This window comes from Ictalurus furcatus, chromosome 24, assembly GCF_023375685.1.
Source record: "Ictalurus furcatus strain D&B chromosome 24, Billie_1.0, whole genome shotgun sequence".
NCBI lineage: Eukaryota > Metazoa > Chordata > Actinopteri > Siluriformes > Ictaluridae > Ictalurus > Ictalurus furcatus.
In genome coordinates, this window is record NC_071278.1 from 1,543,692 (window position 1) to 1,561,357 (window position 17,666).

General features: G+C 38.0%; 3 protein-coding genes across 5 annotated transcripts; 1 reads left to right on the forward strand and 2 right to left on the reverse strand.

Annotated features, from left to right (window-relative positions):
* Positions 1–751: 751 nt before the first annotated feature.
* Positions 752–3,663, forward strand: LOC128600538 (interferon tau-2-like). The gene is made up of 5 exons (XM_053613093.1): positions 752–1,561; positions 1,655–1,738; positions 2,037–2,186; positions 2,315–2,416; positions 2,548–3,663. The coding sequence occupies exons 1-5, from the start codon at positions 1,421–1,423 to the stop codon at positions 2,635–2,637; spliced, it is 567 nt and encodes a 188-aa protein (XP_053469068.1). The 5' UTR covers positions 752–1,420; the 3' UTR covers positions 2,638–3,663.
* A 4,532-nt stretch (positions 3,664–8,195) lies between these two features.
* On the reverse strand, positions 8,196–12,531 carry LOC128600537 (interferon a3-like). 3 transcript variants are annotated; one of them, XM_053613092.1, is made up of 7 exons: positions 12,497–12,525; positions 12,137–12,328; positions 11,521–11,601; positions 10,577–10,645; positions 10,342–10,482; positions 10,072–10,161; positions 8,196–8,683 (listed from the first exon to the last, which is right to left on the reverse strand). In XM_053613092.1, the coding sequence occupies exons 3-7, from the start codon at positions 11,575–11,577 to the stop codon at positions 8,570–8,572; spliced, it is 471 nt and encodes a 156-aa protein (XP_053469067.1). In that variant the 5' UTR covers positions 11,578–11,601; positions 12,137–12,328; positions 12,497–12,525; the 3' UTR covers positions 8,196–8,569. The 3 variants fall into 3 exon arrangements, with proteins under 3 accessions (XP_053469067.1, XP_053469065.1, XP_053469064.1); XM_053613090.1 differs by having other exon boundaries at positions 11,521–12,328; positions 12,497–12,531; XM_053613089.1 differs by lacking the exon at positions 12,497–12,525 and having other exon boundaries at positions 11,521–12,490.
* A 3,725-nt stretch (positions 12,532–16,256) lies between these two features.
* Positions 16,257–17,625, reverse strand: LOC128600790 (interferon alpha-2-like). Its single transcript, XM_053613488.1, has 3 exons — positions 17,102–17,625; positions 16,947–17,048; positions 16,257–16,815 (listed from the first exon to the last, which is right to left on the reverse strand). Exons 1-3 carry the CDS (start codon positions 17,369–17,371, stop codon positions 16,726–16,728), a joined length of 462 nt encoding a protein of 153 aa, XP_053469463.1. The 5' UTR covers positions 17,372–17,625; the 3' UTR covers positions 16,257–16,725.
* Positions 17,626–17,666: the final 41 nt, after the last annotated feature.

The following is a 17,666-nucleotide window of genomic DNA, read 5'->3' on the forward strand; positions in this document are numbered from 1 at the left end:
CCGGATAAAACTTTCGTTAAGAATGATTTCGGTGATGAAACATTCATTAAAGAGAATTAATACGAGATGCTTACGACGTGGTTTTCGGGTAAGCATGGTTTAGAGAACTTTCCAGAACCTCGGCAGGCAGAATCTGGGCCAGAAATTATAACTATAGTCGTCTTCATGTAGTAAAAATAAATAAATAAATCGCTGAATCAGATGTTGAGTATGCGTTTCATTGTGTTTCTTTAAAGAAATTGTCTTTAATCAATATGTATGAGATGGAGACAATAATTACTGACTAATTCACTGCACTTGTCTTTAGCTAGGACACTTTCTTGGATGTTTTATTATTATTATTATTTATTATTTTTTTTGGTTGTCTTTTTGGTTGTCGGGCGGCTGTGGATCAGGTGGTACAGCGGGTTGTCCACTAATCATAGGGTTGGCGATTCGATTCCCGGCCCACGTGACTCCACATGCTGAAGTGTCCTTGGGCAAGACACTGAACCCCAAGTTGCTCCCGATGGCACGTTAGCGCCTTGCATGGCAGCTCTGCTACCATTGGTGTGTGTATGAGGATGGGACACAATATAAAGCGCTATTTAATAAGATAAGATAAGATACTTTATTAATTAAGTGCAGACCATTTACATCACATAGGACTCATGCTTTATTTTTCTTAAAATAAATCGATTAGGTCACAGATGACATAGGGCACTGAAATACAGTCACTGATATGACAATAATGTGCAAAAAGCTGGGACATGGTGAGAAACAACTTCCTCTCATGATATAAAAAATAATATTTCTAATCTTTTACCGCGTTGTGCTGTAAGTACTATGCAACTACAATATCTCTGGGTGTCTCGAGGTCTGAGAGAGGCTACACGTTGTTCACAGCAGCTAAAGCATTTGATTTTGAAAGCGTTATTTAATAGATTAACTAATAGGCGTGTAATTTGTTAGAATGATCATTTGTTAGAATTAGTTATAATTAGCACGCAGCGGGCTTCGATAATATCGTCTGTATATTACGTCACTTGTCTTCAGCATTGTTACCGCGGGAATTGTCAACTAAAGCCGGCTTCTGAAAGAGAAAGTGATGATGTCATTCATTATCTTGCGTGAAGGAAGGCGCATCTGGAGGTTTTTTCTCCCTCCCGCATCTGTTGAAATAAGGAACGCAGATGTAAAACAATTCAAACACGAAAGCAAAAGAATTCCCTTTCTGTTCAATTGTGGAAAAAAATCATGTAAGATTGAATCCGTGTTCGAGACGCAATAAAAAAAAAACTAACAAAAAACTCCCCTTATGAAGTGAAATAAATAGACAAAGGGCTGGTGCTATTGTTCATTCACACCTTTTCAGGACTTCAGAGCAACATTGTGATTGTAACGGAGACTGAGTGTGTAACTTTTTCTCACTGAGTGTATAATGAATCACATAGAGCTGATGAAGTGTGTGCTGCTGCTCGTGTTCGTGTCGAGTGTGTGTGAAGCTGCAGCCCTGCCATCCTGCCGGTGGGCACACTACAAAGAACTGAGCGAGAAGAGCAAGAACTTGCTGGAGCGTATGGTGAGAATCAATAATAATAATAATAATAATAATAATAATAATAATAATAATAATAATAATAATAATAATAATACTGCGTGTGTGTCTCTACAGGGTGGCCAGTTGCCACAGGAGTGTTTAGAGGGAAAAAACAGCTCCTCTCCTTCCTTTCCAAAGGACGTGTTCATTAAAGCTCAGGTATGTGCTGAAATGTTTATTGTAAAAGATCCATGTCTAGTTATAACTTGCAGACTCTAAAACAAATTACAACTATCTGTACACATCTTTAAACCCTTCAAAGATTACATCAGGATGTAGATGTCTTTAAAAAATATATTAAAAGCCATTTTCATTCTGTTCATTTTTAACACCATGTCCTACTGACAAGTCTGCTTGAGATTACTTACCAAGGGGGACGACAACATCAAGAACAATTATTTCTCCACTATGAAAACGGGAGCATTAAAATATTCGCTGTATCGCTTTGTTCTTGCAGAATGAAGACCTGGTCTTGGTGGCTCTTGAAACTCTGAGTGGAGTTAAAAAAATCTTCAAAAACAACCACACACTAGTGAAGTGGGAGAGCGACAGTCTGGCAATCTTCAGGAGCCTTGTGTTTAGACAAGTGAGAAAGCTGCAGGAATGCGTAAGTCGGAGATTTCCTGGTCTGAGGGGTTTGGTTCTGACACTTCAGTCGAAGTGCTTCAGAATATGTACTACTGTAGGAATAAGTGAGTAAAAGTTTACATCATTATCTCTGTTAATCATTTTCAGGCAGGGAAAAAGTTCCAGACGGCGATGGAGAAACCTGCGGACAGCAGCACTGCTACACTGAGGTCGTTTTTTGAAAAGCTGGAGGAGCGACTGAAAGAGAAGGTCAGTACACAGAGAAGAAACTACAATCACTATCACACACTCAAAGCCTCTGCATGGAAGTGCATGTGGAAATGATGTGGTGTAATTCTGCTGTTTAATACGTGAATGTGCGTTGTGTTTCTGTTGCACAGGAGTTCAGCTCGTGCGCCTGGGAGATAGTGAGAACTGAGCTTCAGGGTGGCCTCGAGGAGCTTCAAACTGTTCTAGAGAGCAGGAACTAAAGAAGAACAAGCCACAGTGTTCCTCACAGCATCCGGAGAACGTTTTCAGCGACTGCAAACAGTGACATTTATTTATTTGTTTGTTGGTTAGTTTCTTTATTTTATGAAAACAAAATCATGTGTTTATCTTGTTTTTATTATAATATATTGTTATTTATTTATTTATTTATTTATTTATTTATTTATTTATTTATTTGGTTACTTACATTTCTGGGTATTGATGTATGCTTTTAAATATTTGCACTTTTTATAAATAAAATCTAATCAAATCAAATTTTTAAAAATATATATTTTTTTATATACTGCTTTACTTGCACACTGTTACGACACAGTCTAGGTTGAGCCGCACAGAGTAACCGTTCAAAGACGAAGATTTCTTAATAATGGAAGCCAGGAACGACAGACACAAAAAAAAAACAGTTTTCAATAAATCGGTGGTATATTGTACAAATAGGCAAGTGTATATACAACTGTACAACTGTAGAACAACTGTAGAACATAACACTAGGCTTATCTTCAGGGTGGGCCAAGGCTAAAATAAAAAAACAAAACTTCTTTACCTAAAAGAAAAACAACTCACTAATCACTAATTCACTAATCCAGAAACAGAGACAAAAAGGACCCCACTCCCAAAAGAAATGGCAGCCACACCCCTACTGTCGGTAAACCAAGTGAAACATATATACACTGGTGAATATATACATATAAACAGGTACAGGGAGGACCAAACTCACAGTCAGAACCAGAACAGCAGTCAGAACAAAGAATACTATAGCCACAAGGGCAAGCAAACATGAACCAAATCTCCCAACACACAATCACAGGTAACCACTTCCAACCTCCTCCTCAACAACCTCAACCACCTCCTCCTCCACACTCTCCAGCTTCTCAACCTCTGTAAATAGTGTCGCCTATTAGTAATGTTATCATGGGATCATGGAGTTCGGACCTGCACACAAAACATGGGACAATACACACAAAACAAGACTTCCCATCCCCAAAGAAAGTGGGTTGTAAACACCAAACCCCCCCCCCCCCCCCCAAAGAGAGTTAATACCTTGTCAGAGGAGCTTGGGACAAGCATATTTCTTGAATTTTGACACTTAATGGTTTGACCCCTAGTCCCAGCTGTTTACACAAATAGGAGACAAATCCTTTCCCAAAATCACATTTATCCAAATTCAAAACTAATGAAGCATCAGAGAGACGAGTGAAAACAAGCTCTAGTAGCTCAAGGTTTTTTTGGTTTTTTTCCAGGTATCTGAATAGACTACCACATCGTCTAGGTATGCGGCGCAATTCGGAACATCCCCAAGTACTCGAGTCATCAGCCGCTAGAAATCATCTGACGCGTTACGAAGACCAAATGCCATGAATGTATACTAGAGGAAATTATCGGGTGTAGCAAAAGAACATATAATGAGTGTTTATTCTTTATTAATCACATATACTTTACAGCACAGTGAAACTATTTTCTTCACGTACCCCAGCATGTCAGGAAGCTGGAGTCAGAGCGCAGGGTCAGCCATGATACAGCGCCACGGATTAGGAAACTTACTGATTAATGTTGTAATGTCTTTCTGAAGTGATAGAGACAACCCTTCCAATTTCTTGGGCAACCGCTTTAAGGCGTCAGAATTGACTAAGTGGTGGGAAGACATGCAGTTTCTTCCGAGATATAGATCATCAACCTCCGGGGAATATTCAGCAGAGGATCCTTGACCTTCTACGGGGAGTCTAACAACCGGCATCACAGAAGGAACAGGTTTGGACTCAGATAGGGAAGGACACGCATAATAATTTTTCAATAGGTTGATGTGACACACACGGGTTTTATGCCTATGATCAGGCGTACCGAGAATGTAGTTAGTAGGACTCAACTTTTGTTTAATCTCATAAGGTTCGGCAAAGGTTTGGAGAGAACATCCTGGCACAGGCAATAACGTTACACTAGGTCTCCAACACAAAAGGAACAAGAGACTGCCTTATGGTCATATCTCTGCTTCAGAGACTCCTGGGAGGAGCGCAACGTGAGACCTGCCAGTTCTCTTACTATCCCCAACCGTTCACGAAGCACTTGAACCGCTTTCAAAATAGTCTTTCCCGAAGGGGGAGAAGACTTTGCCAACTATTATTCTTGTAGGGTCTTTAAGGGGTCTCTCACAGTATGACCAGATCTGACAGACTAAAGCCAAGAGATTCTTGCACAGCATCACGTACAGCAAATGATACAAGGGGCACCCCTCATCCCAATCTTTCCCCATTTCCACGCAGAATGTGTGCAGCATAGTTTTAAACGTTTGGTGAAAACGCTCCACGCAACTCGCAGCTCACGCATTACCTGTGGAAAAAAAAACCGTGATGTGAAGAGAAATGTGAGACCATTTCCTCATTAACACCCCTTTGATAGGGGGTTGTAACTTTTCTTTTTCGTTTCTTTTCATCACCACAAACTTCATTTAAAAAAACAAAACAAACAAACAAAAAGAATGGGGATTTACTGCTATATCAGCAGAATGCTAGAAACAGTTCACTGCTGAATAAACGCAGCTAACAGGTCATTGCGTCTTCCATTTAACCTAGTCGAATATGATCTTACACCAGCCACACGTTACTTTCACTTTCACGTCACTTTCGCATTGCAACTCGAAAACAGACGAGTGGGTTATGAAACAAAGTTTGCAGCGCGAAAAAAAAACTTTCTCAAACGGAAATACTAATTAGGTGTTTGCGCCTGTGAATAAATTATGTGTATTACAAAACTAAAACTAAAACTGAAATAATCCATACACTTAATAAATAATAATAATAATAATAATAATAATAATAATAATAATAATAATAACTGGGTGTGAGTTTGGAGAACGCATCCTGGATGTGGTCATGGGGTTCATAAACGAGATATGCTCGATATGAATCTTGTTTAAAGAGATGTTCGATTAGCAGGCTTAATAAACAAGAAGCTATTCCCTGAAATGTTAAAGTCTTGTTTATTTCCGATTAAGTTCACAGATCTGACGCACACTCGATAAAAACTTGTGCCTGTCAGGAAAGTTCTTGCCTAAACCAAGCAACCTCTTTTCATATGATAATTTCTAACAGTGGTATCTACGAACAGCTGCTGTAGGTTCTTGTAGGTGGCCTAAGAAGTTTTGTCTCTAGTCAAACAGTAGCAGATTATAGACCGATTACGTTCTGGGTTTAAAACCTCTTCATTTAAGAAACCACTCATGTCTAGAGATGATTTTATACGGCCATATGCAGCACATTTCCAACTCATGTCTGTGATCTTTACAGGAACTAACCACACGGCTTTGCTCTAAGACTGACATCATGGCAGCATGTTAAACTGAGAGGTAATCATTCACTGATATTTACAGTGACGTGAAAAAGTATTTCCTGATTTCTTCTGTTTTTGTGAATATCTCATACTAAGTTGTTTCAGAAATTAAAACGAAATCTAAGACGAAACAAAGGCAACCTGCGTAAACACAAAATACAGTTATTTATTGAAGCAAAAAAAAGTTATCCAATACCAACTGGGCCCGTGTGAAAATGTATTTGCACCTGTAGTTACCCAAATCTATGAAACTGCATTCATAATGGGGTTCAGCTGGACGAGACGCAACCAGGCCTGATTACTGCAAACCCTGTCCAATCACATCTACACTTAAATAGAACTTTTTCTACAGCACGAAGTTGGTTAAAAGGTCTTACCCAGTAACACACTATGCCATAGCTGATTAACTGCATGTCAAAAACTTTGATTATATACAAACATACATGTTCACAAATCTGGTCCTGCAAAAACCCCTGCACATTTTAGAGTGGCACGTTCGAGAGTTTTCCCTGCTCTAACACGCAAAGGGTTTATGAGGACATGGTTTATTCTTTTTTTTTTTTAAAAAAAAAAAAAGGTTTCACTCAGAGTCCTGACTTTGACCAACACTCCCTTCTTAGGCCTCAATGAGCTCGTTCCCTCCTAAGGCCTCATCCTAACTTGTTAATTGGTATCTGGCCTCAAAGCTATCTGCTTCTGTGGAGGAAGATACAGGCTGGTACAGAAAGAACAATTATTGTGCAGTAAGACACAGAATTCATCTAACTCAACACACACTTAGAATATACCTTGATCAAAAAGTGTTCTATGGATTTACATTATGCTTCTAAATATTGATTATACATATAGATTATGCTTAAGTAATAAATCTAAATGTTAGTTACACATACTGATTACACTTCATAGATATTTCTATAAATTCAGATGTTTACACCATTGTCTGCTGTAATTCTTGGTTAGTTGAAACCTGTGAACTACTTCCATTATCTAGACACTATATGGTCAAAAGTATGTGCACCCCTGACCATCACACCCTTTTTTCCTCAAACTGCCACAAAGTTGGAAACATACAATTTGTATAGAAAGTCGTTGTGTGCTGTAGCATTACAATTTCCCTTCACTGCAACTAAGAGGCCCAATCCTGTTCCAGCATGACAATGCTCCTGTGTGAAAGCGAGTTCAATGAAGACATGATAAGTGTTAAGTTTGGAAGAAGGTAGAAGAACTCGAGTGTCCTGAACAGAGCCCTGACCTTAACCCCACTGAACACCTTTGGGATGAACTGGAGCTGAAACCTCCTCAACATCACAACATCAGCACCTCACCTCAACCTCACTAACGCTCTTGTAGGTGAATGAACACAAATCCCCACAGCCATGCCCCAAAATCTAGAGGAAAGCCTTCACAGAAGAGAGAGTGGAGCTTATTATAACAGAAAAAGGGAGGAATAAATCTGGAATGAGATGTTCAACAAGGACATATGGGCGTGTTGGTCAGGGGTCCACCAACTTTCGACAAGATAGTTTATTTAAAGTTGGTCTTCTTTGTTATTTGTATGCCTGTGTAGTCACTGAGCTGGAAGCATTGGTGAACTCAGGTAAATTTGGACAGTTTAACTTAACTTAGCACATATATCTTTTTCTTTTAGTGGAGTTTTTCTGCTGTGATTTTTACTTAATCAGTTTATACTGAATTTTAGAAAGGATTTCTTTCTTAATTTTGATTTGAAAATCTTGATTTTTCTCACCATTTTATTGTTGCTTTTGCTGTAAGAAATTTATGATCGAATGTTACTCAGGCCAACATCTTAATATATAGTTGATTTTACTCAGTCTACTCTGTTCATACAATATTTAATTACTGTTATTGCAATGTGCCCTGAATAAGTATCCTACAAATAAATATTCTTTTAAACGTGTAATTGAGGATGAACGTAAAGACCTAAACCAATAAAATCATGCTGTCCCAAATGACCAAACATTTCCTTAAAATGTCAAAGGGGTAATCCATGCTTCTGTAGAATATGCTATAATTTTCTTTAACACATGTACCGTGTGTTGGGGGATTTTGTTTTATTAATTGCAAGAAAGCTTTAGACAATATGGAAATTCACAAACTGTCCTGAATTCACTCTATTATTTTCATAATGTGTGACGTGTTGTGTCCCCACTGCCCACAGTGTCAGAAACAGAAAAATGAATCATCAGAGGATGTCTGATTTAATGGGTAAAAAAATATTTTTTTAATTCATTTATCAATATGATATTTTTTTGTTTGTTTCTTGAATCAGTGAAATTGACCATCAAAACAAACCCGTAGAAAAATAACAATATAACAGTGTTTCCTCATCACCTTATGCTAATAAATAAACAAATACATACATGCATAAGGAATAAATAAATAAATAAATAAATACATAAATAAGATTATCAACAGCCAAATCAAAAGGATACATGAATTCAATTAAGACATTTAAACATGACAGATTCAGTAAGCCTTTTGGTCCCATATTTGGTCCAATTTCTAGACAATAATAACATATCCGGTTAAATATTCTGTTTGTTCTTCTTTAACAAAACTAGCAGGATTTTTTTAGTTGGTCCTTTTCAGTAGTTTATGCTTCACATTGGCAGCAACGAAGTCCATCCGCCAAAGGTGACGCCGTACCACATTCCTGATTCGCTCCAAAGAGTCTGCGCTGTAGTTCTGCAACAAAGATAAAATAAATATACAGTGACTATCCAATAAATATCTATCAATATACATTAGCATACATAACTACTCTGTTTCTGTACATTTACATTTATGTTTTTTGTCCGACAGATTGAGCCTAAAAAACGATCACGAAAATATCCATGCTTTTATTTTTTATATGTTCTCATCACACCTAAAGTAATTCCTTATTCCTCGCGTATTGCTGAATTATTTTTAGACACGGGTTTGACTTACATCAAACACAGCACACAGGCGTTGACTTTAAGGAGGACTCTGAGATATGAGCTCCTGCACACTGTACTGTGGCAGTCGCTACACTACTGTGAGAATTCTACATAGTGTGAAATATACAGTATATACTGTAGGTACGGTTGGCTGTTTCATCATTAGTTTATTTTAAGTTCAGGAAAACAAGGAAGTGATCCCTATTTCGCACACAAGCCTTGAGGATGACATGTGATTTAAGTAATATACTCGTTAACTGGGTCATAAAAAAGTCCTGAGGCAACATTAGGGTTTGCATACAGAATATCTGGGGAGCGTAGCCCAAACCAGCACCCCCTTAAATCTGGCCCTGCATGCCGTTTTCTCATGGAAAGCCTGCACCATTACCAAAACGGGAATCGTCTGTACTTGTGAAGAGCGTGATAGCTCCAGACCGCAACGAGCGCTACGTTATCATTAAATCGTTAAAAACAGCTGTTCAGTAGCTTTCAAACACCATCCATCCCCACACCTCTGTGATCTATAGCGCTCATGAAAGAGGCCGCCAAATTGGGCATTTTAGTGGACGTTGAAGCCGTATTTCCGCCTAAACTGACATCTTGGACGCTGCCACCGAGCTCACTGTGCTTCCAACGATCAGTTTCAAAGTCCCCAGGTTACAAACTTTGCTTATTCAATCGTTCAAACTGGACCACAGGAACCCAGCCGCCATGGCCGACCTCGGTGTGCTCTCCTGGGCTTGCCCTCTCACTTATGCTCGTGGACCAGTATTCAGCAGTAGCTACTACTACTAGTGCTAATCTGAAGCTCTTAAAACGTACATAGTCACATAAAGCCAAAGACATATCCATATACAATTTTTCATAGTGTGTACACTGCCTGTGGTCTATTATACGCATAGTGGCATGGGTTATTGTTTCCCTGTCATGATTTCCCCTTGAAGCAGCGTGCTCTAAGCGCGAATTTTGGACGCCATGTTGGTAACACCATGACATCAGAGACTGTATATGAGACACCCGTGCAAGTATGCTCTCGCTATACAGTATTTTATTTTAACTCTGTCGAGTGCTTAATGATGCCTGTCTGGCATTCCTTGGGGCCAAACTTTTCCTACCATATAACTTCCTAGCACATAAAATATGAAAGTAACTTACAGCTTTTTTCCAGAAATTCTTCAACTCCCTGAAGTGTTCTCTCAGTTTGTTCTCAGTGGGTGAGCGTCCTCTTTTAGCATATGTCGATGTCTGTTTCAGAAGAAAGCAGTAAAGTTACTTTACTGAACATCACTACTTCATTACTTCACACTGATCATAAGTTGAAACTTTTTTTGCTATAGCAAAATTTAGTGTCCCCTAATGCAAATATTCAATTATTACAGCATATTTACCTACTATATTAGTACAAGACATTTATTCAACACTTACACATTTTGTAAGCTCTGTTAACTGCCGGGTCTTAAGTATGTTCAGGAAATCATCCAGTGCCCTGTCCACATGAGACACAGCACTGAAGAGACTGATGATCTGCTCCGTGGCCTCAGCCAGAAACCTCACCTGATCTTCTGCCTGTACGAAAAAGACGTGTTGTGAGTGTTGTGCTCCTACAAAAGCATTAGAACCTAAAGTAGATCCTCAATTTAGCTTTTAATTTTCAAATTACCTTGGCCTTCTCGATTTCACTGTATGCCTGATGTGGGAATGGACCATTCACTTGAACAATCTCTCCACCCTAAAAAACAAAGATGGAAAAAAAATTTAACATAGGAATATAATGCGTACAGCGTCTGACATTATCAACATCTCGGTCAAAACAGCTATAAATTCACCACCAATTCAACTAATAATCTTCACAAATGTCCTCATAGATCCAATCAGGAAGACCGCAACATCCGGGTGAATATCGTTACAGAGTAATGATAAATTCCCATTTAATACGATATGCAAACCTAATCCTGAAACAATGGTGTTTTAGTGATTCCCGACTCAGACGTAAGGTGTATAACAAAGACGTGATAAGAGTGGCATTTTTCGTATGCCTCATACCAATACCAAACTGTGCCTTTTTTGGAAACGCGGCGACAGGGAAGACTACAGTTTAGAACATGTGGTAGATTATCTATTACCCAGATTTTTAGTGCAATTAATTATTTGACTAAGTTCAGATTGTATTATTATTAGTGCAAAATAATTATAATAATGACTAATGATGCTAATAATGCAAATAATAGCAATAATAATAATAATAATAACAATTATTAGTAGTAATCGTATTATTGTTATTGATAATAGCAATAATAATATAACTAACAATAATAGTTATTATTATTATTGTTATAGCTATACTACTACTACTACTACTACTACTACTAATAATAATAATAATAATAACAATAATATACCTATAATAATACTAATTATTATTATTATAGCTATACTACTACTACTACTACTACTACTACTACTACTAATAATAATAATAATAATAGTTGTTGTTGTTGTTGTTAATAGTAGTAGTAGTAGTATCAGGTTAAGAGCCTAAATCTCAGTTGAGTCACCTGCTTAAATCAGAGAATTTGAGAAGTAAAGCTTCCTCCACTGACTCACCATTTCCTGCAGCAGTGACAAACAGAAGTTGTTCTTCGCTCTGTACTGGCTGATCATCCAGTCGCAGGCTTCGCTTCGCTCCTGCACGATGAAAAACAGCAGAAAATAAAGACAGATCCATGATTGTTTGGTGTCCATGTTCGCGCTCTCGGCTGGTTGAGCTTGTTGGAGACATGGTGCAGCTCGCTGGGTTTTATCCTCATGTATATGGAAAGGGAAAACGAAGCGGGGCCGTAACTCGAAGCTCGAGCCACCGGGACGCGGTGAGAAATCCCCAGCGAGCTCCTTCAGCCACCCCCGATTTCGCTTTCACTTTCCACTGAGCCGACTTAGCATAGCATAGGAAAACGACATCTAACTACAAACTACAAACTAACACATTATACAGCATGTTGTTTGTTTGTTTGTTTGTTTGTTTTACAGAGATTTATGACGTGTTTAATCGCCGACAGATTTAAATCCACTAGATCGCTAAGTGACTCCTGTAAGACTTCTCCCTCTGTACAGAACACCAGGATTGTTACACTGTAGCGAACGAGTCGTTACAGCGAACAGATTTTTGCTCAAAAACAAAAAACAAAACAAAAACAACAAAGTACAGATATTTCAATCTTACCTGCGGGACAATCGACACCGAGTCGTTCAGATCTTTCCCCGCTCGATTACAAACCGAAAGCGAGTTTACACACAGAAACCCTTTCGCTCGGGGTTTGTCGGGTCTTTCATGTCTTTCGGTGACGTGAGCCGAGTGCAGAGACTGCTGATGCAACGTGGTGACGACACTGCAACAGTGCAAAAGCGCACAATGCTGTAGAAAAGAGCAAAGCGAACTTACATCACCAGCGGAAACTTTCTCTTACACAGTCTACACAACAACATAAATTAAAGCATTAATAAAAAAAAAGAAAGAAAGATGTAATAATAAGAAGGAGCAGAAGAAGATGAAGAAAAAGAAGAACGGACAGATTACTACTACCTTCTTCTCCTCTTCCTCTTCTTCTTCTTCTTCTTCTTCTTCTTCTTCTTCTTCTTCTTTTTATATAGGCTACTGTAGCGCCTACATATGGAAATGTGTATAAATGCTAAACTAAATGAATAAATTAAACACTAAAACACTTAAAAAATATATAAAAAATAAACATTAAGCTTATGTATAGCAATATATATATATATATATATATATATATATATATATATATATATATATATATATATATATATATATAAAATAAGATTTAGCTAAGGTAGAAAGCTGTCTTTTTTATTGTGAGAAAGCTTTCACTGTTGTGACACTTCATGACAAGATCAGAAAGTGATAAAAGGTGACAGACATCTCTCTCACTGTTGCGGGTACGGGTCACCTACAGTACAGGTACTCACACTTTGAAGCACTTTATACAGAAACGATGACAATTTTGTAAAAAGAAATTTAACCTGTTATAAACCAGTAACATGCAGATTTATAGATGTTGTGTCACTTGATCAAACTCAGCAACATTATAGAATAACGTTTCTGCTCTGTTGTTTTCTTCTCAGAATTCCCAGGTTTGTGGATGGGAATTTGTCCGAAAGGAGGTCCTCATCACTCTACAGTTCATCCTGAATAAAGACTTGAAGGGCGTTCTCTTTTCCAGCTGGGGCTGAGCAACTACCAAAGTTCTGCAGAGTTCGGCTTTTTAACTTTGTACCAGAAGAAGTGCCTTGGATTTTTTTTCCTTTTTTTTTTAAATATTTAATATCTGCCTAAAAGGTCTTATCAGATTACTATAAGGATCATGACCTGTTTATTTATTTATTTATTTATTTACATTACAGATTTTTATACATGACCGTTTTAAATTAAATTAAAACTCATTCAAAAGCAAATCGAGCTCTTGTTGTCATTCCATCCATTATAGATTACATAATTAACATGTAGTTGTTGGGTTCTCTGAAGAACCTTCCCAGATCCACAAACAAAACAACCTTCAGTCAAGACGCTACATGAGTTATTCTTTTCAATATTTTTTGTGGTCAAACTTTTAAAAACATTTCCACTAATGGGGTTTATATGGTTTATAAAGTATAGTGGCATTATATAGTATGTGACCAAAAGTATGTGGACACCTGACCATCACAGCTATGTGATGTCCTTTTTGAAGGTCCCAGTCCAGATTATTCCTCCTTTTTTTATGTTATAATACGCTCCACTCTTCTGCAAAGGCGTTCCATTAGATTTTAGGGCATGGCTGTGGGGATTTGTGTTCATTCACCTACAAGAGCGTTAGTGAGGTTGAGATCAGGTGCTGATGTTGGGATGGTGAGGAGGCTCCAGTTCCAGTTCATCCCAGAGGTGTTCAGTGCTATGCAGCATACAAAGATATTCTATACAACTGTGTGCTTCCGATTTTGTGGTAACCGTCTGGGGAAGAACAACATATGGGTGTGATGGTCAGGTGTCCACATACATTTGGCCATATAGTGTATATAATAATGACACATTTGACATATCAGGAAACAAGCTTTTCAGGAATATATGATAACGTGTTTGTGAGCACATTAAATAGTAGACATGTTATATGCTGTAGATACAATTTATCTAAAAATATGAAAATGAGCAAAATCATCATTTCTGCATGTAATGTATTATACTGTGTGCTGCCTTAAAGGGTTTAAATGTTTCATTATATTATTTAATTTTATGCACTTGCTCTTTTGACTGAAACATCTGCATTATTCATTAAAGCACATAATAATTAAAAAAACAATCATTCATTAAATGCACGTGCTGTACTTCAAGTCTGATTTTATTACGATAGAAACGAGATAAGAACATATCTACGTGTACATAAGTACGTGATCTTGGTTCTAATAAAATACAAGAACAAACAAACAAACAAATAAATAAAAAATGAGAAATTATTTTACTTGTGGTTCAGAATGAAAACCGGATATTTCTTTCTTCATTATGAAGATCATATAAAGTATAAATCTGCTCAAGCTCACACACTGTTTATGTTAGAGTTGGTGATTTTTTTTTGGAGTTTTTTAATGCAGAAACAATAGAGACGGGCGTTGCGTAACGGCAGTAAATGACATAATGAGGCTCCTTTCCATTTGTCTTTTGGCTGGTAAGCCCCTGAAGCTCTTATGAATGGCGGGTGGATTTATATTCAGTGAGAAGTGTTTATATTATGTAAGAGAAACCGAAATAGCCCACACTCATTGATGCCTTTCATTGAAACATTGACCACAATCTTGCCAAAACAGCTGCGCCTGTAGCTCGTCATATTTGCCAGGCAGAAACAGAGAGAGAGAGAGAGAGAGAGAGAGAGAGAGAGAGAGAGAGAGAGAGAGAGCAGCTGCAGTGAGGGTTTCTGTATAGCCTGGATAGAAACCTGTAATAACGCCTACCTAGTTTCACAGATTATTACACAGAACGACTTCTCACATTTTTTGTGACGCTCATAAAAGCCAAATTTTCTTGCTTTTTGGATTTTTGGTATAAATTAATAATGTGGTTAACACCATTAACATGTAAAATAAGTGTACATGTACAGAGAGGCAATACTTGTATGGCTTCCTGTAGCATTATATATGCGCAAACAGGCTATAGGAGCGGCGTGAGCTCTCCTAGGTCCTGTTGTTTTAATAAAATGGCTTGTTATAGCAGTTGGTACAGAAGAGCTTTAAACAAACATATACTTTTCCTGTTGTGACTGTCGACTATCTCGTATGATCACTATAAAGCTCATGACCTGGGCTGACTTCCTCAAAAGCATCGCAAAGTTAAGTGTTCAGTGTGATGCTCGCTCTAACATTTAACTATGATCTTTATGCAGCAATACTTTTAGAAGCATACAGTTGTATGGAATGTATCTGTACGCTGTAACTTTATAATTTCCCTTCACTGGAACTAAGAGGAACAAACACTGTTCCAGCATGACGATATCCGTGTACACAAAGCGAGCTCCATGAAGACGTGGTGTCTGAAGGTTGGAAGAAGGTAGAAGAACTCGAGTGTCCTGTACAGAGCCCTGACCTCAACCCTACTGAACACCTTTGGGATGAACTGGAACTGGAGCCTCCTTAATGTCCCAACACCAGTACCTGACCTCAACCTCACTAATGCTCTTGTAGGTGGATGAACACAAATCCCCACAGCCACGCCCTAAAATCTAGCGGAAAGCCTTCCAAGAAGAATGGAGCTTTTTATAACAGAAAAGGGGACCAATAACATATTAATGCTGGTCATATAGTGTACTTTAACATAATACAGGTTGCACAGTGCTTAGCAAGTTCGCCTCAGGGTTGGTGGTTTGATTCTCGCCGCTGCCCTGTGTGTGTGGAGTTTGCATGTTCTCCCCGTGCTGCGGGGATTTCCTCCTGGTACTCCAGTTTCCTCCCCCAGTCCGAAGACGTGCATGATAGTCTGATTGGCATGACCAAAGTGTATGAATGGGTGTGTGAGTGTGTATGTGATTGTGCCCTGAGATGTATTGGCACCCTGGCCAGGGTGTACCCCGCCTTGTGCCCCATGCTCCCTGGGACAGGCTCCAGGTTCTGTGTACACATTTCTGTATTGTAAATTCTTTATTCTAACATTTTGACATACTGGATTTTTGATTTCCATGAGCTGTAAGCCGTAATCATCAAGATTACGTGTAATGAATCTAGAATATATGAAAGATTTTAATTAAATTCTGGGAAAAAAATGAACTTTTCCATGATATTTAAATTTTTTGAGATGCACCTGTATAATTGTGGCAACAGTTTACTATAATTTTATTAGTATTTAAATTTTTCAATATGTTATTTTTTAAATTATTTTGTATTTTTATTGGTCTTACAATAATATTCTCATCACGCAGGCTAGTCATGTTGTTGTGACTGTATCATGATTTCATTTCGTGCTTTTCTGACCAGAACATCTGCATTATTCATTCCAGCACAATGATAATTCACAAGACATAAAACACATCCATGTGCTCTACTTCAAGTCTGATTTTATTATGATAAAAAACAAGATAAGAACATATTCACCATACATGATTTTCGTTTTTAATAAATAATACATAAATACATAAATAAATAAATAAATAAATAAATAGATAGATAGATAGATAGATAGATAGATAGATAAATAAAAATAAATAAATCACTGTTTCCAATCACAGACAACGTGCTCCAGATGCACTGAGGAGCGTTGTGGGTCTGTGTTCGTCTTTAGTTCCTGCTCTCTAGGAAAGTCTGAAGCTTCTCGAGGCCACCCTGAAGCTCAGTTCTCACTATCTCCCAGGCGCACGAGCTGAACTCCTGTGCAACAGAAACACAACGCACATTCACATATTAAACAGCAGAATTACACCACATCATTTCCACATGCACGTCCATGCAGAGGCTTTGAGTGTGTGATAGTGATTGTAGTTTCTTCTCTGTGTACTGACCTTCTCTTTCAGTCGCTCCTCCAGCTTTTCAAAAAACGACCTCAGTGTAGCAGTGCTGCTGTCCGCAGGTTTCTCCATCGCTGTCTGGACCTCTTTCCCTGCCTGAAAATGATTAACAGAGATAATGATGTAAACTTTTATTCACTTATTCCTACAGTAGTACATATTCTGAAGCACTTCGACTGAAGTGTCAGAACCAAACTCCTCAGACCAGGAAATCTCCGACTTACGCATTCCTGTAGCTTTCTCACTTGTCTGCTTATGATAGACTTGAAGAGTCCCAGTTTCTCTCTGTCCCATGTGACTGATGTTTGGTCATTACTGAAGATTGTGGCAACACCTCTCAGAGTTTCAAGAGCCACCAAGACCAGGTCTTCATTCTGCACAAAGGAAGCGATTTGACACATTACGACTTTTACTGTCATTTTTTTTTTAAATTTAGAACTATTTTTATTTGCACCCTTCTTTGATTTTCTGACTTTGCATTAGCATCAAACATTTATACTTATATATATATATATATATATATATATGTGTGTGTGTGTGTGTGTGTGTGTGTGTGTGTGTGTGAAATCTAATCTGTTTAACATCTTACCTGTGCTTTTATAAACACATCATCTGGGAAGGAGTGCTCTCTTTTCTCCAAACACTCCAAGGGCATCGAATCATCACCCTGCAGAATGTCATAAAGGAATAAAAGAATATACACACACTTCTTTT